Source organism: Mizuhopecten yessoensis, unplaced genomic scaffold (genome assembly GCF_002113885.1).
Source record: "Mizuhopecten yessoensis strain PY_sf001 unplaced genomic scaffold, ASM211388v2 scaffold3023, whole genome shotgun sequence".
In the NCBI taxonomy this organism is placed as follows: Eukaryota; Metazoa; Mollusca; class Bivalvia; order Pectinida; family Pectinidae; genus Mizuhopecten; species Mizuhopecten yessoensis.
Window position 1 is genome coordinate 1,144,809 of NW_018404837.1, and position 23,717 is coordinate 1,168,525.

The 23,717-nt window shown below is 36.3% G+C and overlaps 1 protein-coding gene across 1 annotated transcript; it reads right to left on the reverse strand.

The window, feature by feature from the left end:
- Positions 1 to 5,677: 5,677 nt before the first annotated feature.
- Positions 5,678 to 23,476, reverse strand: LOC110446882. The gene is made up of 3 exons (XM_021492225.1): positions 22,421 to 23,476; positions 20,853 to 21,755; positions 5,678 to 7,259 (listed from the first exon to the last, which is right to left on the reverse strand). Exons 1-3 carry the CDS (start codon positions 22,866 to 22,868, stop codon positions 7,087 to 7,089), a joined length of 1,524 nt encoding a protein of 507 aa, XP_021347900.1. The 5' UTR covers positions 22,869 to 23,476; the 3' UTR covers positions 5,678 to 7,086.
- Between the last annotated feature and the right edge of the window lie 241 nt (positions 23,477 to 23,717).

Genomic DNA, 23,717 nt, shown 5'->3' on the forward strand with positions numbered 1-23,717 from the left:
ACAAAAATAGACTGCATGAAAAGCTAGCTTTTGTTGTGCAGACACAGATTTGAAATTGGCCAAAAATGTAGTCTCAAACCAAATTCGATTTTGTTTTGTTTTTCAATGCGAAGCCCACATAGTCCGATTCATCATGTATATGCCAATTTTAGTGCTGATTTGTTTTTTAATCTTTGATACATGTAATATTACATGGATTATTCATTGTATAAAAATATCACCATGGCCACCGTACGCTACTGTACACTACTACCCTAGGTTGTTGAATTAGACATCCACTGCAGGTCTGGGTTGTTGAATTAGACATCCTCTCCAGGTCTGTGTTGTTAAATTAGACATCCTCTCCAGGTCTGTGTTGTTGAATTAGACATCTACTGCAGGTCTGGGTTGTTGAAATAGACATCCGCTTCAGGTCTGTGTTCCTAAATTACACATCTACTGCAGGTCGGGGTTGTTGAATTACACATCCACTCCAGGTCTGTGTTTTTGAAATATAAATCCACTCCAGGTCGGTGTTGTTGAAATAGACATCCACTGCAGGTCTGTGTTGTTGAATTAGACATCCTCTCCAGGTCTAGATTGTTGAATTAGACATCCTCTCCAGGTCGGGGTTGTTGAATTACACATCCACTCCAGGTCTGTGTTTTTGAAATATAAATCCACTCCAGGTCTGTGTTGTTGAATAAGACATCCTCTCCAGGTCTGGGTTGTTGAATTAGACATCCTCTCCAGGTCTGGGTTGTTGAATTAGACATCCACTCCAGGTCGGTGTTGTTGGATAAGACATCCACTCCATGTCTGTGTTGTTGAATTAGACATCCACTCCAGGTCTGGGTTGTTGAATTAGACATCTACTCTAGGTCGGTGTTGTTGAATTAGACATCCACTCCAGGTCTGTGTTGTTGAATAAGACATCCACTCCAGGTTTGTGTTGTTGAATTAGACATCAACTCAGGTCTGTGTTGTTGAATTAGACATCTACTCCAGGTCGGTGTTGTTGAATTAGACATCCACTCCAGGTCTGTGTTGTTGAATTAGACATCATCTCCAGGTTTGTGTTGTTGAATTAGACATCATTTCCAGGTTTGTGTTGTTGAATTAGACATCCACTCTAGGTCGGTGTTGTTGAATTAGACATCCACTCCATGTCTGTGTTATTGAATTAGACATCCACTCCATGTCTGGGTTGTTGAATTAGACATCTACTCTAGGTCGGTGTTGTTGAATTAGACATCCACTCCAGGTCTGTGTTGTTGAATTAGACATCCACTCAGGTTTGTGTTGTTGAAATAGACATCCACTCAGGTCTGTGTTGTTGAATTAGACATCCACTCCAGGTCTGTGTTGTTGAATTAGACATCCTCTCCAGGTCTGGGTTGTTGAATTAGACATATATTGCAGGTCTGTGTTGTTGAATTAGACATTCACTCCAGGTCTCGGTTGTTGAATTAGACATCCACTCCAGGTCTGTGTTGTTGAATAAGACATCCACTCTGTGTCTGTGTTGTTGAATAAGACATCCACTCCAGGTCTTGGTTGTTGAATTAGACATCCACTCTAGGTCTGTGTTGTTGAATTAGACATTCACTCTAGGTCTGTGTTGTTGAATTAGACATCATTTCCAGGTCTGTGTTGTTGAATTAGACATCATCTCCAGGTTTGTGTTGTTGAATTAGACATCCACTCTAGGTCTGTGTTGTTGAATTAGACATTTACTCCGTGTCTGTGTTGTTGAATTAGACATCCACTCCAGGTCTGTGTTTCTATTATTTTGTTCAATGTTTGACTTTATGTTAAATTTTAAGTCTTGTTACAGGATGAAAAGTGTGATTATTTTACAAGACAGGGCATCATGTGGTCAATCATTAGTGAATTAGTTACTGCCCTATGTGTGAAATGAATTGTAAGATTAATACAGCTAGTCCAACTAGTAACCCCAATTCCACTTCTGTTGATAGCTTTCCATTTCCTCCGTAACTACATGTACATAATGACTCTCACATGGTCAGTTTCTTAGATTACATTCATTTAACCAAGAACATCTTTGGAAAGAGCAGGAAAAGTATAAAAGTATAAAAGCACAATCCTGTGTAGTAATCGTGTCTGCCTAAACTTTCACAGTAATCCTGTGTAGTAATTGTGTCTGCCTAAATTTTCACAGTCATCCTGTGTAGTAATTCTGTCTGCCTAAAGTTTCACAGAAATCCTGTGTAGTAAATGTGTCTGCCTAAACATTCACAGTAATCCTGAGAAGTAATTGGGTCTGCCTAAAGATTCACAGTAATCCTGTGTAGAAATTGTGTCTGCCTAAAGTTTCACAGTAATCCTGTGTAGTAATTGTGTCTGCCTAAACTTTCACAGTAATCCTGTGTAGTAATTGTGTCTGCCTAAACTTTCACAGTAATCCTGTGTAGTAATTGTGTCTGCCTAAACTTTCACAGTAATCCTGTGTAGTAATTGTGTCTGCCTAAACTTTCACAGTAATCCTGTGTAGTAATTGTGTCTGCCTAAACTTTCACAGTAATCCTGTGTAGTAATTGTGTCTGCCTAAACTTTCACAGTAATCCTGTGTAGTAATTGTGTCTGCCTAAACTTTCACAGTAATCCTGTGTAGTAATTGTGTCTGCCTAAACTTTCACAGTAATCCTGTGTAGTAATTGTGTCTGCCTAAACTTTCACAGTAATCCTGTGTAGTAATTGTGTCTGCCTAAACTTTCACAGTAATCCTGTGTAGTAATTGTGTCTGCCTAAACTTTCACAGTAATCCTGTGTAGTAATTGTGTCTGCCTAAACTTTCACAGTAATCCTGTGTAGTAATTGTGTCTGCCTAAACTTTCACAGTAATCCTGTGTAGTAATTGTGTCTGCCTAAACTTTCACAGTAATCCTGTGTAGTAATTGTGTCTGCCTAAACTTTCACAGTAATCCTGTGTAGTAATTGTGTCTGCCTAAACTTTCACAGTAATCCTGTGTAGTAATTGTGTCTGCCTAAACTTTCACAGTAATCCTGTGTAGTAATTGTGTCTGCCTAAACTTTCACAGTAATCCTGTGTAGTAATTGTGTCTGCCTAAACTTTCACAGTAATCCTGTGTAGTAATTGTGTCTGCCTAAACTTTCACAGTAATCCTGTGTAGTAATTGTGTCTGCCTAAACTTTCACAGTAATCCTGTGTAGTAATTGTGTCTGCCTAAACTTTCACAGTAATCCTGTGTAGTAATTGTGTCTGCCTAAACTTTCACAGTAATCCTGTGTAGTAATTGTGTCTGCCTAAACTTTCACAGTAATCCTGTGTAGTAATTGTGTCTGCCTAAACTTTCACAGTAATCCTGTGTAGTAATTGTGTCTGCCTAAACTTTCACAGTAATCCTGTGTAGTAATTGTGTCTGCCTAAACTTTCACAGTAATCCTGTGTAGTAATTGTGTCTGCCTAAACTTTCACAGTAATCCTGTGTAGTAATTGTGTCTGCCTAAACTTTCACAGTAATCCTGTGTAGTAATTGTGTCTGCCTAAACTTTCACAGTAATCCTGTGTAGTAATTGTGTCTGCCTAAACTTTCACAGTAATCCTGTGTAGTAATTGTGTCTGCCTAAACTTTCACAGTAATCCTGTGTAGTAATTGTGTCTGCCTAAACTTTCACAGTAATCCTGTGTAGTAATTGTGTCTGCCTAAACTTTCACAGTAATCCTGTGTAGTAATTGTGTCTGCCTAAACTTTCACAGTAATCCTGTGTAGTAATTGTGTCTGCCTAAACTTTCACAGTAATCCTGTGTAGTAATTGTGTCTGCCTAAACTTTCACAGTAATCCTGTGTAGTAATTGTGTCTGCCTAAACTTTCACAGTAATCCTGTGTAGTAATTGTGTCTGCCTAAACTTTCACAGTAATCCTGTGTAGTAATTGTGTCTGCCTAAACTTTCACAGTAATCCTGTGTAGTAATTGTGTCTGCCTAAACTTTCACAGTAATCCTGTGTAGTAATTGTGTCTGCCTAAACTTTCACAGTAATCCTGTGTAGTAATTGTGTCTGCCTAAACTTTCACAGTAATCCTGTGTAGTAATTGTGTCTGCCTAAACTTTCACAGTAATCCTGTGTAGTAATTGTGTCTGCCTAAACTTTCACAGTAATCCTGTGTAGTAATTGTGTCTGCCTAAACTTTCACAGTAATCCTGTGTAGTAATTGTGTCTGCCTAAACTTTCACAGTAATCCTGTGTAGTAATTGTGTCTGCCTAAACTTTCACAGTAATCCTGTGTAGTAATTGTGTCTGCCTAAACTTTCACAGTAATCCTGTGTAGTAATTGTGTCTGCCTAAACTTTCACAGTAATCCTGTGTAGTAATTGTGTCTGCCTAAACTTTCACAGTAATCCTGTGTAGTAATTGTGTCTGCCTAAACTTTCACAGTAATCCTGTGTAGTAATTGTGTCTGCCTAAACTTTCACAGTAATCCTGTGTAGTAATTGTGTCTGCCTAAACTTTCACAGTAATCCTGTGTAGTAATTGTGTCTGCTTAAACTTTCACAGTAATCCTGTGTAGTAATTGTGTCTGCCTAAACTTTCACAGTAATCCTGTGTAGTAATTGTGTCTTTCTAAACTTTCACAGTAATCATGTGTAGTAAAAGTTTATATTTTGCTGACTGTTTTGGCATCTACAGTTTATATTTTGCCGTCTGTTTTGACAGCTACAGTTTATATTTTGCTGACTGTTTTGACAGCTACAGTTTATATTTTGTCGTCTGTTTTGACAGATACAGTTTATATTTTGCTGACTGTTTTGACAGATACAGTTTACATTTTGCTGACTGTTTTAGCAGCTATAGTATGTATTTTGCCGTCTGTTTTGACAGATACAGTTCATATTTTGCTGACTGTTTTGACAGATACAGGTTATAGTTTGCTGACTGTTTCGGCAGCTACAGTTTATATTTTGCTGACTGTTTCGGCAGCTATGGTATGTATTTTGCCGTCTGTTTTGACAGATACAGTTTATATTTTGCTGACTGTTTTGACAGATACAGTTTACATTTTGCTGACTGTTTTAGCAGCTATAGTATGTATTTTGCCGTCTGTTTTGACAGATACAGTTCATATTTTGCTGACTGTTTTGACAGATACAGTTTATATTTTGCTGACTGTTTTGGCAGATACAGTTTATATTTTGCCGTCTGTTTTGACAGATACAGTTTATATTTTGCTGACTGTTTTGGCAGCTATAGGATGTATTTTGCCGTTTGTTTTGACAGGTACAGTTTATATTTTGCTGTCTGTTTCGGCAGCTACGGTTTATATTTTGCTGTCTGTTTTGACAGATACCGTTTATATTTTGCTGCCTGTTTTGGCAGATATAGTATGTATTTTGCCGACTTTTTTGACAGATACAGGTTATATTTTGCTGACTGTTTTGGCAGCTATAGTATGTATTTTGCCGTTTGTTTTGACAGATCCAGTTTATTTTTTTTCTGACTGTTTCGGCAGCTATAGTATGTATTTTGCTGACTGTTTCACCGGCCAAAATGACAATGAGGTTATGTGACAAGAAACTAAACTTTTTAACTCAAGTAAGTTGTTTCAGTATCCGTTACACGAGTGTTTTACATAGGATATGTGTCTCGTAAAACTAATGAAGATATATGTGCCAATTTCTGTTGCTTTGAACAATAAAACAAATTACGACAGGCAAAATGGTTTTGATTATCTTTATTCACCTACTGATAGATATTATAGGAAAGTTTAAATATACTTATACACATTCTTAATGATCGATGCAAGACAAACACATACTTGTTACTGTAATGAATACACCGAGTGAGACCTGATGCTATAATAGAAGAATATACAAAGCAACTCTTTCATTCAGTTCATTCAACCTGTTTCTTTGCAAAACATCTTCCGTAATTTAGCCAGGAAACACTCAAATGGAAAATTTCACTTTGTCGTTGAGTCAATGAAGATACAACATGATTTTGTGGCGTTAAGTATTATTGACCGAAGTATGGAAAGAGTTGAGCTTTGTTTACAAATCCGTCTAATATATACTGCATTTGTATGTTTAAATGTGCAATGCGAAAATTACGAAATGAGATATTATTAGAAATGATGTTTCTAAACTATTTTCAACTTGTCATAACGACAAGGCTGTCATAGGGAATTTGATACTATTTATCCCAAGTGCAATTGAACACTAATTGTACAGCACATGTGCCATATAAAAACTATCGTTCTTTATCACAGATTGCTTATAAAATAAATACAAATTCAAAACAAAAACATTTTATATATAAATACATGTATATTCATCAACAAGAGCAATGCTAATGGGTCATCAAGAGCAATGCTAATTGGTCATCCCTATAGAAATCTGTTTCAGTCATTTTTAATCAACATCTATATATACCTATGTGTGGCGCTGTCACTGTGAAGACGCTAAATAGAATTTGCAAGAGTCGTGCGTGGACGATTCAGAATCGTCCACGCATGACCCTTGCACGAACAAATTTTAAAGAGTACTAATTTTGGACTAAGTCTGAAACCTCTTCCTTCATTCATGATGCTACTTAACACTGCGTTGCTAGTCAATGTTGATATCTTTAAATTTCATTTTATGAATATTCTCCGATATGTTACTCCACGTAACACTGGTTATGTTGCTGTCCCTGTCATTAAGTAATTATGCTTTAAAATGTTATTCTAAGTCTATGACATAATATTCCCCATGTTCAAATAATCACTTTTTCATTTTTGCCAGTGCTGATGATACTCTAGATTATATGTTTATTCTCATTCTTTTCACTCCCCTACTAACGTTAGTCAACGTTGCTCCCCTTTTTATTTCATCCAACCCACACGTGCTATATATATATGTGTTACTGGTCGGTGGTATTGTCCCATTAATTCTGATGCTCCATTATGTTTCCACACATAACGATAATCTCTATGCTACTGGTAAGTGTTATCCTTTTTAAAATTGTACTGACACTTGAAAATGTGAGTTGGAAGAGTTCAAATGTGTCTTCAGGTGTGAATGGGGTAAACAGAATCCAGTAGAATCCGGTGTTGTTCGGTTTGGACAGGTACAATGTTTCGAAGTCTTATGTTACAATGATCATTCGACGCATGTTGTCCGTCATCGTCTGCTTCTCCAGACTTTCACGTGCCCTGTCAAGCGACTTGTTGGACGCTCTGTAACTAAGGCGCTGCCATTTGTCAAAAGATTGTATCGAGGTCTTGGGAGAGTCCAGAGATTGTGGTCGGAAGGATTGTCCTGGAAAACACAAAAACAGCTACGTAAGATCAACAGTGGAATTTACAAAGAAAATGCTTAACTAGGTCTAATATTTTGTTTGCAGTGGTTACAGGACTGATCAAGTGTCACATTTATTTATTTTATGAAAGAGCGTTTATTCAAATGATAATTTGAAAATGTATTATAAACCAAAACCATACCAAGGCACAGACGCTACGGGGGATGCTCAGTTGTTAAATTATAACTTCAAGTTATAACTAACAACGTTGAGTTTGACGTGAATCTTGCACAGCCTTTATTGAAGTTTGAATATCAGAAATGTATAAACCTGAAGTTTTAATGGTTATCAGAAACGTTTTATATCTGTATTATTTCACTTGTAAATTATTGTATAAATTCCATGATAAGCTGTTTCTATTCTGAAGATCGACTTTTTAGAAAATAGGTGAAATAAAGTCAGTACAAACAGTTAATAGGTTTCATAGCAGAGTGTCAAATTAAATGTATGAATGTTGAGGTATGTTAGGGTTGTTTATCATCATGTGTTGGTAAGTTATATAATCCCACATATAATAAAATGTTATTAGATTCGTACTTGGTTTGCTTGCTGGTATTGTATTGTATGTATTGTATTTATTGTATTGTATTGTCTGTAAATATTGTAAATATATCTCACTTTTGAAACCGATGGGTCAAAAGACCCAAGGTAACAAAGAACTTGAACTTGGGTATATACAACTGAAAATGTATTAGGTGCATGCAAGTACATTCATGTAGCTGTATGTTTACATTCTGCTCCCTAAAATGTGTTAATTTGCGAATAAATTGAAAGTTCAAACGCGAAAATAAGTGACCGCGAAGATTGAGTTATTAAACAGTAAATGAGCCAGTTCAATCCAGCTGTGGGGATCAGTCGAAGACCTACGATCCGTGACCAAAGGCTCGGGAATATACTTAAATTGTTACCAGAAGGAGAACTAGCTACAGGACCACGTTATCTACTCAGGACTACATTCGTTAAAACGTGACAATTTTAGAGTGGTAATCATAAAACCATAAATAATCTAATGGTTTCAGTTAAAAGCTTTAACAGTTTACGGTGTATACCAGGTACGTCTTGATAAATGTAAATATTATCTGGAATTCAAAAAAATACATTAAATCAACGGAGGGAATACGAACATAAAAAGAGCGATTGCATGGTTGTCTATTTTTATTATGGGAAGCAACAGATTTAGATTTAATGGATGTCATCATTCATGCTTCAAACAAGTTTTATCCGTTCGTTTTCGGCGTTTGAAATTACCTCTGCCTTTTAAATTTATCTGTATTCGGCTCATAATTAACATAGGGTTACTGTATACGATTTTATGTTTTATGGAATCTGTCAGATTGTTTGTGACGACACTATCCGTTTTAACACGAATCACATTAAAAAAAAACCTTCGTCATTAATCAAAGACAACTATCGCTTTACTAATGGAATATTGATTTATGCATTTCATGCAAGCTTTGACAGATACCATTTAATAAAATAAAACAAGAGGCCCAATGGTCCTGAATCGCTCACCTGGTATTAATCTCACTTTTGTTATCTTAAAAGTGAACTAAAATACAACTACAGGCAGAATATCAGTGTTTGATTCATAAGAACCTATTAAAAGATTTAAACATATGACGCCCGTGACCTTGAATGTCGAACAAGGACATTAGGTTGAACAGAGTTTATAGTCTTCCAACCCAGCATGCTTCTAGCAAAATATCATTACCCTGTACCTTTTGGTTATACAGACAAAATCATTTAAAGATTTAAACATATATTGACCACTGTAACCTTGAATATGGGCGAAGGTCATTCAATTGAACAAACTTGGTAGCCCTTCATACCAGCATGTTACTGGCAAAATATCATTATCCTATGCCTCTTGGGTATTCAGAAGAGGAGTTTTTAAAGATTTTAAATATATTCAACCCATGTGACCTTGAAAGTGGGTCAAGGTTTGAACAAGCTTGGTTACCCTTCATCCCAGCATGTTACTGGCCAAATATCATCACCCTAGCTTTCTCGGTTATTCAGAAGAAGTTGTTTAAAGGTTTTAACCATATTTGACCCCTGTGACCTTGAATATAAGTCAAGGTCATTTATTTGAACAAACCTGGGAGCCCTTCATCCCAGCATGTTGCTGGCCAAATATCATCATCCTAGGCCTCTTGGTTATTCATAAGAAGTTGTTTAACGGTTTTAAACATATTTGACCCCTGTCACCTTGAATACATGTCAAGGTCATTCATTTGAACAAACTTGGTAGCCCTTATCCCAGCATGTAACTGGCCTAATATCATCACCCTAGCCGTCTTGGTTATTCAGAAGAAGTTGTTTGAAGGTTTTAAACATATTTGACCCCTGTGACCTTAAATATAAGTCAAGGTCATTTCTTTTAAAAAAACGTTGTAGCCCTTCATCTCAGCATGTTACTGGCCAAATATCATCACCCTAGGCCTCTTGGTTATTCAGAAGAGGTTGTTTAAAATTTAACATATTTGATCCCTGTGACCTTGAATTAAGTCAATGTCATTTATTTGAACAAACTTGGTAGCCCTTTACCCCAGCATGTTAATGGCCAAATATCATCACCCTAGGCCTCTCGGTTATTCAGAAGAAGTTGTTTAAAGATTCTAACATATTTGACCCCTGTGACCTTGAAAATGGATGAAGGTCATTTATTTGAACAACTTGGTAGGCCTTTATCCCAGCATGCTTATGCATATCATCGCCCTAGGCCTTTTGGTTACTGAGAAGAAGTTGTTTAAAGTAAAAAGTTGACGCCGGACGGACGCCGGACGGACGACGGACGCCGCACCATGCCATAAAATGCGTTTGATGAATCTTTAACTTCAAAATTGAAATTTCTTTACATTTTGATAGTGTTCATGGATTAAACATATACGGGCTAACGATAAACTGTGAATAAGCTGTATTACCCCTACAAACCTGCGGATGTATTGGATGTTTTCGTTTATTATAATGCTCATTAGTATGCCTTGTGGTTTGTGAGGGCGTGACATTATTTAGGTTTGACCAATATTGATATGGTGGATGTCGTTGATCTAGCAGAATACGCTTACCCTTCCGGAACACGTGGTCTTTTTCTCTTTGTACGTTCTCAATGGTTCCCATGTAAACACTTCCCTTGTTGATATGTTGCCATAGTTTTATCGAATTTGAGTTTGGAATTTGGTTCTGTTAACACTTCGGAACTCATGTTTTTTTTTTATACTAGCAGCGTCATTAAAGGCACATTACATAATTGTAGTGATCACGTAAAGAAATATAACGCTAAATAATAGGCTACAAACTAAAAAAATAAACCCCACAAAAAACAGTTAAAACAGACAAAATCTGATATGAAAGTCAACAACAGAAACTAAGAAGAGAATAAAGATAGAATGCCCCCACGTCTTGTGTCACCCGTCATGTCCCCCTGTCAAATCCAGGAACGTTTGTTTGTTAACTACGATGTAAGACGGTGATTATGGTAGACACTGAAATCTCAGATAACACTTCATATTTATTTAGCTACTACGTATACACTGTAGTAATATTCATGTATAGACACATTGTAAGATACAAATCATATATACAATATGTCAATACATTTCGTGAAAATATGATTGAATTGACGTGTATCTGTTCTGGAATGTTTTGGAGTGCAAATAGTGAATGTTTCCTTAGGAATATCACGATTTATGATCTTGATTATGCGAACGGGATATGATAAAAGGATATAGACATTAAATAATAAAACAGAAAATAAATAAAAATTACGTAACTAATATACATCATCCAAGATATAAACTGGGTTCAAGCAATGTCGTTTTTGTAAAAACTTCATCCGGCTTCCATAAATACATATCATTTGAAAGCCACGATAAGCAATCACACCGCGAAAGTGTTTTGGAAAATTGCCAGATATTTATTCTTTTCGAAACTTTTTTTTATTGCTCTATGTAAATTTGCTATATTCCAGCCATTTATTTACTTTCGTCTAGGTAAACGATCATTTTTAACTACGTTTACGTTAAAGGCTCGATATATATACAGATGGAAAGGTTAAAGTACTTGTATAGCCATTTAAATCGATTCTCATGTTAAATACGCTGCCATGTATGATCAATTTATATGAAATTTAACCATTATAGGCCTGCGTGATATTCGTCTTCACCGTCAGGATAAAATAACAATATCTTCTACTATTTCGATTTTCACTGGCGCTCGGTAGTACTCTTTTCTTCCATTACCTTGTACTCATTATTTAGAATTTGACAATTTTCGAAAATTTCTAGCAAAGAAAACATAATATCATGTCGCCGAAAAGCAAAGAAGACTCTAAACAGTTTTGTCGGTTAATCTGATTAACTCATTCACCCATGAAGACACATTTGAACTCTTCCAACTCAAAGGTTGGAATAGTTCATTATGAAAGTTCAGGGGTGAATGAGTTGAAGTGTAAATGGAAAAAAAAGAACGACAATAAACATTTAACACTATTATGGAATTCGTTAGTAACACATAGGTCACAGCTGTGGGCACCTCAGTGTGAATGTTTTACACGGCTGTAGGCAAAGTCATTGGTTAATTTGAGCACAACTGTGAATGACGTCAGTTCAGTTGTTAGTTTTGATGTAACTGTGAATGACGTCAGTTGTTAGTTTTGATACAACTGTGAATGACGTCAGTTGTTAGTTTTGATACAATTGTTGGTTACGTCAGTAGGTAGTTTTTATACAATTGTGGGTGACGTCAGTAGGTAGTTTTGATACAATGGTTTGTTACGTCAGTAAGTGGTTTTAATACAATTGTGGGTGACGTCAGTAGGTAGTTTTAATACAATTGTAGGTGACGTCAGTAGGTAGTTTTGATACAATTGTTTGTTACGTCAGTAGGTAGTTTTAATACAATTGTTGGTTACGTCAGTAAGTGGTTTTAATACAATTGTGGATGACGTCAGTAGGTAGTTTTGATACAATGGTTTGTTACGGCAGTAAGTGGTTTTAATACAATTGTGGGTGACAACAGTAGGTAGTTTTAATACAATGGTTTGTTACGTCAGTAAGTGGTTTTAATACAATTGTGGGTGACAACAGTAGGACGTCAGTTGTTAGTTTTAATACAATTGTAGGTGACGTCAGTAAGTGGTTTTAATACAATTATGGGTGACGTCAGTAGGTAGTTTTGATACAATTGTTTGTTACGTCAGTAAGTGGTTTTAATACAATTGTGGGTGACAACAGTAGGACGTCAGTTGCTAGTTTTAATACAATTGTGGGTGACGTCAGTAGGTAGTTTTTATACAATTGTGGGTGACGTCAGTAGGTAGTTTTGATACAATTGTTTGTTACGTCAGTAGGTAGTTTTAATACAATTGTGGATGACGTCAGTAGGTGGTTTTAATACAATTGTAGGTGACGTCAGTAGGTAGTTTTGATACAATTGTTTGTTACGTCAGTAAGTGGTTTTAATACAATTGTGGGTGACAACAGTAGGTAGTTTTTATACAATTGTAGGTGACGTCAGTAGGTAGTGTTAACACAATTGTGGGTGATGTCAGTAGGCAGTTTTGATAAAATTGCTGGTTACGTCAGAAGGTAGTTTTAATACAATTGTTGGTTACGTCAGTAAGTGGTTTTAATGCAATTGTATGTGACGTCAGTAGGTAGTTTTGATACAATTGTGGGTGACGTCAGTAGGTAGTTTTGATACAATTGTTGGTTACGTCAGTAAGTAATTTTAATACAATTGTAGGTGACGTTAGTAGGTAGTTTTGATACAATTGTTTGTTACGTCAGTAAGTGGTTTTAATACAATTGTTGGTTACGTTGGTAAGTGGTTTTAATGCAATTGTTGGTTACGTCAGTAAGTAATTTTAATACAATTGTAGGTGACGTCAGTAGGTAGTGTTAACACAATTGTGGGTGATGTCAGTAGGCAGTTTTGATAAAATTGCTGGTTACGTCAGAAGGTAGTTTTAATACAATTGTTGGTTACGTTGGTAAGTGGTTTTAATGCAATTGTTGGTTACGTCAGTAAGTAATTTTAATACAATTGTAGGTGACGTCAGTAGGGAATTTTGATACAATTGTTGGGTACGTCAGGAGGTAATTTTGATACAATTGCTGGTTACGTTAGTAGTACTTTTAATACAATTGCTGGTTACGTCAGTAGTACTCTTAATACAATTGTGGGTGACGTCAGTAGGTAGTTTTAATGCAATTGTAGGTGACGTCAGTAGGTAGTTTTAATTCAATTGTAGGTGACGTCAGTAGGGAATTTTGATACAATTGTTGGGTACGTCAGTAAGTGGTTTTAATGCAATTGTTGGTTACGTCAGTAGGTAGTTTTAATTCAATTGTAGGTGACGTCAGTAGGGAATTTTGATACAATTGTTGGGTACGTCAGGAGGTAATTTTGATACAATTGCTGGTTACGTCAGTAGTACTTTTAATACAATTGTGGGTGACAACAGTAGGTAGTTTTTATACAATTGTAGGTGACGTCAGAAGGTAGTTTTGATACAATTGTTTGTTACGTCAGTAAGTGGTTTTAATGCAATTGTAGGTGACGTCAGTAGGGAATTTTGATACAATTGTTGGGTACGTCAGGAGGTAATTTTGATACAATTGCTGGTTACGTTAGTAGTACTTTTAATACAATTGTTGGTTACGTCAGTAGTACTTTTAATACAATTGTTGGTTACGGCAGTAGGTAGTTTTGATACAATTGTAGGTGACGTCAGTAGGTAATTTTGATACAATTGTTGGTTACGTCAGTAGGTAATTTTGATACAATTGCTGGTTACGTCAGTAGTACTTTTAATACAATTGCTGGTTACGTCAGTAGTACTTTTAATACAATTGTGGGTGACGTCAGTAGTACTTTTAATACTATTGTGGGTGATGGCTCTGGCTGACGTTGCTAGTTTAATTTAGCTGTGAGAGTTCAGAATCTGGGTAAACTTGTACCGTAGTGGGTTGATTTTCAAAAAGCAAAATACAACTTTGGGTACGCGCAGTGTTTTTTTTGCGGTTTCGCGATCGTTGACTTATTTTAATTGATTATATTTTGTCTTATATTCACTTACTTTGATGTTAACCTGTATTGTTACCATATTAGATGTCGTAACCTGTATTGTTACCATATTAGATGTCGAGTCATATCATTACTTGACGAGATGAAGAGTCATTGTAAATAGATAAGATAAGTTATCTTTTTACTTAATTAGATGTTGTGTCATGTTGTTAGTAAGATAGTGACTCGTATGGTTGCTTAACTAGAAAATTCACTATCTTAATGAATTTGTGGATACAACTTGCAATACGAATTACAATCATGTACGTCTTGAAAAGGGTCTTATTTTGCTCTTTTGTCTTATCTGATCTTGTTCACTCATTTTCCGTGGCCAAACAACTTAAATGGACAATCTTAGTCATTTAGTAAATGAAAGGTTTGTTAAGTCCAAAACAAAGTATATTCTATGTACGAAAAATGCTTATCTTTATGAAGGCGATTGTTCAAATTCATTAAGATATATGTTAATAGCTTTCTATCGTTGCTGTGTTAAATTATCTAAAGATGGTATTAGTTTACTGTTAAGCAATACGAAACATTAGCTGTATGCTTGGAACATCTGTATGTATTATTTTCTAAATACCCAGTATAATTAGTTGATATTTGTATTACAACAAAACGAAGAGTTGCATATCGATACAAAATCAACTAACGAAATATATGTTTATGAACTCCCAAATCTTCAGGTAAAAAACACGTTTAAGATTTAAGATTTTAATTTCAACACGAAGATATTTCTATCAAATCGAGCATTCATTATTTCATAACGTCGTCCTCCAAAAAAGTACCTATCGAAATGGGAAAGCTTCAAATTGTGATGGTATGAACGCAACAAATATTGGAATGCTTCTTGATATGGTGCTAAACTATATAGCGGATAGATTTCGTTATTTGTTTTTGTGGAAATCCGTGAATTCTAGCACTGGGAACCATTTGTTACCGTAAACATGCTATTAAAACACAGGTAATAAATGGAATGGAGACACATACAACGCTACCTTGGTCGAGACATATAACGATACCTTGGTCGAGACATATAACGCTACCTTGGTCGAGACATATAACGATACCTTGGTCGAGACATATAACGATACCTTGGACGAGACATATAACGCTACCTTGGTCGATACATATAACTCTACCTTGGTCGAGACATATAACGCTATCTTGGTCGAGACATACAACGCTACCTTGGTCGAGACATACAACGCTACCTTGGTCGAGACATACAACGCTACCTTGGTCGAGACATATAACGATACCTTGGTCGAGACATATAACGCTACATTGGTCGGTACATATAACGCTACCTTGGTCGAGACATATAACGCTACCTTGGTCGAGACATATAACGCTACCTTGGTCCAGACATACAACACTACCTTGGTTCAGACATATAACGCTACCTTGGTCGAGACATATAACGCTACCTTGGTCGAGACATACAACGCTACCTTGGTCCAGACATATAACGCTACCTTGATCGAGACATATAACGCTACCTTGGTCGAGACATACAACACTACCTTGGTCCAGACATATAACGCTACCTTGGTCCAAACATATAACGCTACCTTGGTCGAGACATACAACACTACCTTGGTCCAGACATATAACGCTACCTTGGTCGAGACATACAACACTAGCTTGGTCGAGACATATAACGCTTCCTTGGTCAAGACATATAACGCTACCTTGGCCGAGACATATAACGCTACCTTGGTCGAGACATATAACGCTACCTTTTTGGTCGAGACATACAACACTACCTTGGTCAAGACATATAACGCTACCTTGGTCGAGACATATAACGCTACCTTGGTCGAGACATATAACGCTACATTGGTCGAGACATACAACACTACCTTGGTTCAGACATATAATGCTACCTTGGTCGAGACATATAACGCTACCTTGGTCGAGACATACAACGCTACCTTGGTCGAGACATACAACACTACCTTGGTCCAGACATATAACGCTACCTTGGTCCAGACATATAACGCTACCTTGGTCGAGAGAGGAACCTTGAAGAAATGACTCGGCGATGGTATAGTGTTGGAGCGCCCAGTAGACTGTTTCACGAAACTTGATCAGGTTAAAATTTGCTATCTTATAATATTATCCATTGAATATGGCCACGCTTTTAGTTGTACGTTCGCGAATGATAGATATCCAACTTTTGAAATTAAAAACATATAATTACTTCAATGTCGGAAGTCCCTTCTGTATTTTGTTGATACATAAAGATCAATGGGCAGGTAAAGTGGGAAAAAAATCAGTCGGCTTTCACTAATTTTGATATACAGTAACGTTAACATACACACAGGCCAAGGTTTATGCAGTATTCAATACGTATTTTAAAGAATTATTTGTTTAATAAATTGGTGAAAGAGATCGATAATTGAGAACAACTTTGTATTCGATGAAAGGTAACTCTTACAGATATAGCAGCACTGGCGATCAATCAATTATCAATGATTAAAGTACAAAGATATCCGTACTTAATTGTTACCGGATCTACTCAGAAGGTATATGTGTCAGGGCCAATAGTGTGGGGGTCTATATCGGAGGTCTTTACTCGTTGTCGTATTAGAATTATCAGGTTTAATAATTGGAAATTGATACCGTTGGAATGATGAAATATTTGCGTACCTTCTTTTCCAAAATAAATGTATATGGACCTTGTTTTATGTTAAGCTTTACGTTTTTAAACAATTTAATTTCGTGTGTTAGAATCATAGGGTCAACATACAAGAACAAAATAAAATAATGAATTCCAAATGACAAAAACAGAAATCGAGGAGACACCGAAACAAAAAGAGATACATCATACCCCTCTATTAATTCCGCGAAGCCAAGTTTCACAAACGAAATCAATATTGTCAACAAATAGGATAAATTACACCACAATGTCCGCAGGACCATGCAACAATCGAGAGACACCAACACAAACACAATGTGTTCCCCGAAAACCCGACGGCAAACCAGATACTGCGGAGAGTAAACATTTCCGAACCAAGCAGATACTGAGGACAAAATCAACATTGATTTAAGTATAGCAGATACTGAGGACAAAATCAACATTGATTTAAGTATAGCAAATACCGAGGACAAAATCAACATTGATTTAAGAATAGCAGATACTGAGGACAAAATCAACATTGATTTAAGTATATCAGATACCGAGGACAAAATCAACATTGATTTAAGAATAGCAGATACTGAGGACAAAATCAACATTGATTTAAGTATAGCAGATACTGAGGACAAAATCAACATTGATTTAAGTATAGCAGATACTGAGGACAAAATCAACATTGACTTATGTATAGCAGAACATGAGGACAAAATTAACATTACTTTAAGTTTAGCAGAACCCGAGGACAAAATTAACATTACTTCAAGTATAGCAGATACTGGGGGAAACATTACCATTGCTTGAAGTATAGCTGATCCTGAGTTTTCACAATGTTCTGGTGCAACCAGACATACAATTACAAAATCAACAATCCTGTGCTTGTGTACTGATATTTTTGAATGCATAACATATCGAGAATTAGTTTGCCTCGCGAAAACTGTTGAGGTGTAAGATAATGCATGTGATTGCAAAGCTGGTAAAGCACACATATTGACGAAGAATCGTAAGTTCGGGTCAGTTTCAGACGATAGGATGATGATGTATCTATTTAACTCTGCCAGTCTAGAGTGGTATACGATAGGTCTAGAATGTGAACGAAGTGAAAGATTCGCGAAATTTTGATTTCCATTAAGATCCATATACGAATTTGCGAACATACATGAGACTTAGTGTTGTACAGTGTTTATATCATCACACATACCACGGTAGATTGGTTATATCTCCCGAATACTTAGTTCAACGAACTGACCTATTCGAAACTATCCGCTAGGAAATAAGTTCATGTTTCAATGAGCGTGTTTATCATCCGTTATGTAGCAATAGCTATTCGCGTCATACTGCGCATCGAACTTGAAATCGATGCTTAACGCTAAACTAATAGCACACTGCATATAGGTAACCTGCAAAATATATTCAATGAATTGTCGTTAAATATTTTCGTATAATTGACTAATCAAGAACGTGATAATGTAAACACAATTATATCTCGCAAATTGATTTATTTTTTTAGATAGACATGAATATTAAAGCACCTCATTTTTTGAAAAGTAATCAGATTCTTGATATACGGTGTTGTTGGAGTAAAGATTAGATTATCTACACCCTCGCTTTGTTGATTATGAACGAGGCATATTAAATCTAATACTAATCAAACTTCGCTGACATGTCTGTTATCAATACCAGAGATACGTTTACACGTCCCTGATTCTGGATAAGGTAATCGGTATTGATATCTAAGCTCGTATACAGGGTGTCAGATATTCTGTCAGTGGATATGGCTGCACTTGGCAAGACTATTAGAGTCGCTAACTTTATTAAATGTACGAGACGTACTTTTAACAATATTAAAAAGCTGACGTTCAATAATATACAGTGATATTTACCTGTAAGATTTTATAATTATATCTTCATTGACATGTCATGGCCTGTGTAGTGTATATTTACGTCTATATGAAACTACTTTATGGCAGTCGGGACTAATGTATTAGCTACACGAGACACCAACTAATTATTCTTAGTAAAATATACTATATTCACATTTTATAATATTAGGAACTTATATTACAATTACATCGGCGCATATTTCTGCGGCGATGAAGGTAACAGTTGGTTTGAACTCTTTCACTACACCATTGGAGACGGAAAAACACATTTTAATAACATATTTATAAAAAGATACCAACAGATTATTCGGGGAAAATAACTGCTTGAAATATGTAAAGCATTACGACTATTTGATAAAAAAAAAATTGTACTTACTACGACGGAGCCTGTCGTATGCAACTTTTTAATGTGGTAGTGATACAGTTGTTCACCTCTGTATCTGATCATACTTTTAACGCTTAAAACGGTGACTTGTTCTGTACCCATAGAAAGAAAATACACGAAATTGGCACATCTTATAACTCATCAGGATTTCATCAAAACACAATGAGCCTGCACTCACCTATCTGACCGTTCATATTGTTATTCTGTCAATAAGAAATGCTTCATAATGTTTAAGAATTAAGAAAGTCAGTGGAAACATATCCTTTACCCTTATATAAGTGTGCTCCGATGGCGCAATATAAAGCGCACCCGCCTTTCACCAAGACGACCAGGGTTTGATTCCCCGATCGGACGTGAAAAGGCAAAGGGTCACCTGCCCGACCGTCGGAGCTCTTCCACCCGGGCCAACATTATAAGTTTCGAAAAAAACCTTGTTTCATTAGTATTGTAAAAAAAAAAATGTTTGTATTTAATGTACGTGTATCATATACAGGTAAAGTAGTGCAGTTTGTTTTTTATTCATTTATTTACATTATAATGGTAATTGTTCGATATGGGTTTAAAAGAAAATCATTGATATTGTTACCATAGCAGGTTCTTTCGATAAAATGCCTAAAAGAAATAATACATACAGGAAGTTGCTTTGATAACGTTGATAACGTTGATAATAACGTTGATAACGTTGATAACGTAAACAGAAACTATTTGCTGTCAGTATAATGCCTCTTAATACACCTTACAGAATACACACGTATACAAGAAAAACATCATTCTAAGACCATAACGAGTCCCATATTTACATGGTACAAACAAGTCTGTTTAGATTGAATTAAAATTAGTTTATGTGATTTTAAATGAAAGTTCCAACACTTCAAACACTAACGATTTATTTTCGTTGTTATTCACAGGTTATCGGTTTTATAGAATGCGGTATATGTCTGTAAGAGAACGAGTTTTTAAGCTTATGATTATCTGAACACAAAAGCACATTTGTCGCTCTGGTGCTGGACAGGAGACATTTTGATATAAAGTGTATCGTTATTTATCTAGTTGATTATTTCCTAAAGAGATCTGTACCGAGTGTATTGACCACTGTACCCGGCTTGGTGAAATATTGACCTAAGCGACCAGGAGGGTCAATATAACGTAGCGATAATGTGTTTATATAGCACCTGGAGAGAAAGATTACAGAAACTATACCAAACAACCTGGGAAAGCCTCGAACTTCATACGTTTATCTATGATCTTAATTCAATATTGAATATGAAAAACACATGTTTATTCATTAACGATCTATTCCACTTAAGAAACTCTAGAAAACATAAAGAAAATGATAATAAGTTTACAAGTAGTTTAGTGACTATTTTTTTCGTAAATGTTTTGTGCCTACTCAATTTATTTGATCACTTCACGATATTTTATGTTCGACACCTACAGGTCAATGTCGACCTTGATAAGAGATTGTTGAAAGGAAATTGTCGACAATCTGATATGCACCATATTTGTACGCTAATATTATTTGTCAAAGATAACTCTTGGTTATAGAAAACTTCTTATATTTTAACCGCCCACTTACCTCCACTGTCGATGTCCTGCAACAAGCCTGGCATATATCCATGAGCATGCACCATTTTGACAGTCATTGCGTTCATCTTGACGTCTCGAATCTTTTTGGCTGCTTTGACTTTGACTATCAGTTTCCTCTGTGCTTCCTCCAGTTCACGTGTGTCACGTTCGTCTTTGTCAAATGCATCGTACATTCTTGATGTCACTTTAATACTTCCTTCGTACACTTTCTTCAGTTTATGAACCTCTTTCTGCACCTCGTATCTTCCCTTTTTGATATCCATCATTTTCTTTGTTATCATTTTAGCACGTTTTTCCAATTGTTTGATTTCCTGCCTTATGCTTTCTGCATTTTCCATTATCATATCTACAGCTTTCTGCGTCGTTGTGTCCTTGTGATGAAGTTTATCAAGGGTTTCAATCAAGTCCTCTTTCTGCATTTCTATTTCGTCGTTTATAAATCCCAGTGTATCCGAGTATGCCAGTTCCTGTTTCCGACATACCCTCCTCTCTGTCAGTACATGCTGGAGCTTACCATTTATTAACTTTGAATTAAACCCTGACCTCTTCACTTTTCCTTTTCGCTCCTCAGAGTTCATATGTCGCCTGCGTATGTTTTCTGTGATATCCAGCTTCTGTTGTAGATATTTGTTAGATTCATCGAGCAGTTTCCTCGGGTAGGCCTCATCTGCTGTTACCCAGTCTTTGATAGGAGCTGTGATTTTCGGAAACACTTCAATGACTTCTGACATCAAATGCAACAGTGTACCGTAGCGTTGGATATATTCTTCGAAATTGGACAAGGCAAATTCATGGTAGTCTCGAAAACGGTTTTCCAGCAACGCAATGCCATCCAGAACTTTCTCTGTCCACACTCCGATGTGATTCTCGTATTCTTGCGCTGCTAAAATATCTGTCAAATGACATGAATTGATAATCTTAAGATGGTTCTCTAGCAATTGATTTTCACAAAATTTGCTAGTAGAAATTTATCCAGCGAATATATTTCGAAAATTTCCATATTTCTTTACCATATCGTATACGTCCCCGCTATGCGATGATGTACAGTGTTTGAAATGTGCAGGATCAAACTGTCTATACCCTCTTAAACATAAGAACATCACCAAAAAGGAAACACCTATTCAAAACTGAACTAAGCGATGCAAAAGACCAAAGTAAACGGTAGCATATGGCCACTTCGTCCATTTAGAAATTTGTGGTACTAAATGTCAACAAAATGAAAATTCAATGTCTAAAATATTCCGAAACATGCAAAGAACTACAGCAAAGGGGATAGGTGCCTACAAAACCTGTCATAACGTTCCAAATTTATACCATACAGGTCATTCTTATTACCTGTTATTTCATGTAACTCTTTCGGAAGAGCAATGACTTCAAGGAGTTAATATGCTCGTACTTTTTCAGGTGGTGAAAATAAAGATAATAAAATCCTAATAAAATACAAACGTTACATACTATTAATGTTTACTGGACTATTGCATTTGTATTTGTATGAAATAACTATTTACGTTTGCTCGTGGTAAATAAAAGTATTTAGATGAAGAAAACTGGACCTACCTTTACATGCAGTTTCCTGGCAGAAGCTTAGACAATATTTGCGTACATGGTCATGTAGCGCACTTTGCAGTCGCCTTCTACTTTGAACAATCATGGCGTCAAATGCTTTTGCACGATTCACGACTCTTTTCAGTTCCAAGTATATCTTCTTGTTGGCGTTTGCGATGGATTGTTCTTTGACTTTTTCCATGTGAAAGGCAAATTCTTTGTAGCTGGACCACTGTTTCACTCCTATCTTGCCTTTGACAGCTGTGAGGTATGTGACCCATTCATCCACATGGTCATCGTTTGCCGTTTTCAACCATTTGTTGTAGAACGTTTCCAGTTCTCGTTCAACAGCGAACACTAAACTCATAGCCTTTCTCCGCTCTGACTCGAGAGACAGAGGGTGGCCATCAGCAGAGGAGTAGGAAGCTATCCGAAACATGATGAATTTTGTCTCTTTCATTAAATCATTTTAAAATCACTTCGCAAGACATTGTATTTCTTATCCAGTATCTTACCAAATGAAAGTAGTATCTAGAGAAGTATGTCCACTTCCTATGACTGTTAAATATTCCACACAATACCAAACTAGGCACAGGTTGCGCTGTGTATGGTTTAACTCCAGGTGTGATGTGTTTATCCTGGACTACCTAGAGCGATAGCAGCCACGTCCACTGTTAAATGTCAGAAAACATCAATATCTCGTGGTGCTTTATGTCAGGGCACGCTCAACCTATATAACGGCATTAGATGTTGAAATCAAATAAAATATGTAAATATTCACTTACGCGTGTACATCCGCAAGTGTAACAATACGCTTGAGATTTAATACCGGACAAAACAAGTTGAAGAATATATCTACATCTCCTAACACGAAAGTTCTCCCAGGGACAGTTTCAGTAGAGTCCTCACACCTGAACTGTTACCTTTCCAGTACAGGTAAACTCCTATCTGTAGTACGGTTATATAGGTATTGGATGTTTACTGATACACCTGTCGATTAGCCCTGTATGGTATTTCTTATGCTATAGACAAATAATCGTACGGCCAAAACTCCCAACACTATCTCGTTCCGTGTCATCTGGCTTATGTTCAATGGTGTTGTGTATTTAAAAATGCCCCTTTAAGTTAAGGCTTAGCGTATTCCATTGCATGTAGAGGAGGTATTATAGTATATATGTCATGCTCTCGTTTCTCAATAGGCCCTTGGATATACTCTTACAGATCTTCGGCTTTATAAACTGAAAAACATTTTATTTTTGTGGAAACTTGTCTTCACGGATGTAATATACTCGCAAGGATTTGAAGTTAC

Coding starts and splice junctions, on each gene's coding strand:
- LOC110446882 (XM_021492225.1), bottom strand. CDS start 22,868: ATGAAAGAGACAAAATTCATCATGTTTCGGATAGCTTCCTACTCCTCT. Junction 21,756..22,420: donor CCAGGAAACTGCATGTAAAG/GTAGGTCCAGTT, acceptor GTCATTTGACAG/ATATTTTAGCAGCGCAAGAA. Junction 7,260..20,852: donor GCAGGACATCGACAGTGGAG/GTAAGTGGGCGG, acceptor TGTGTTTTCCAG/GACAATCCTTCCGACCACAA.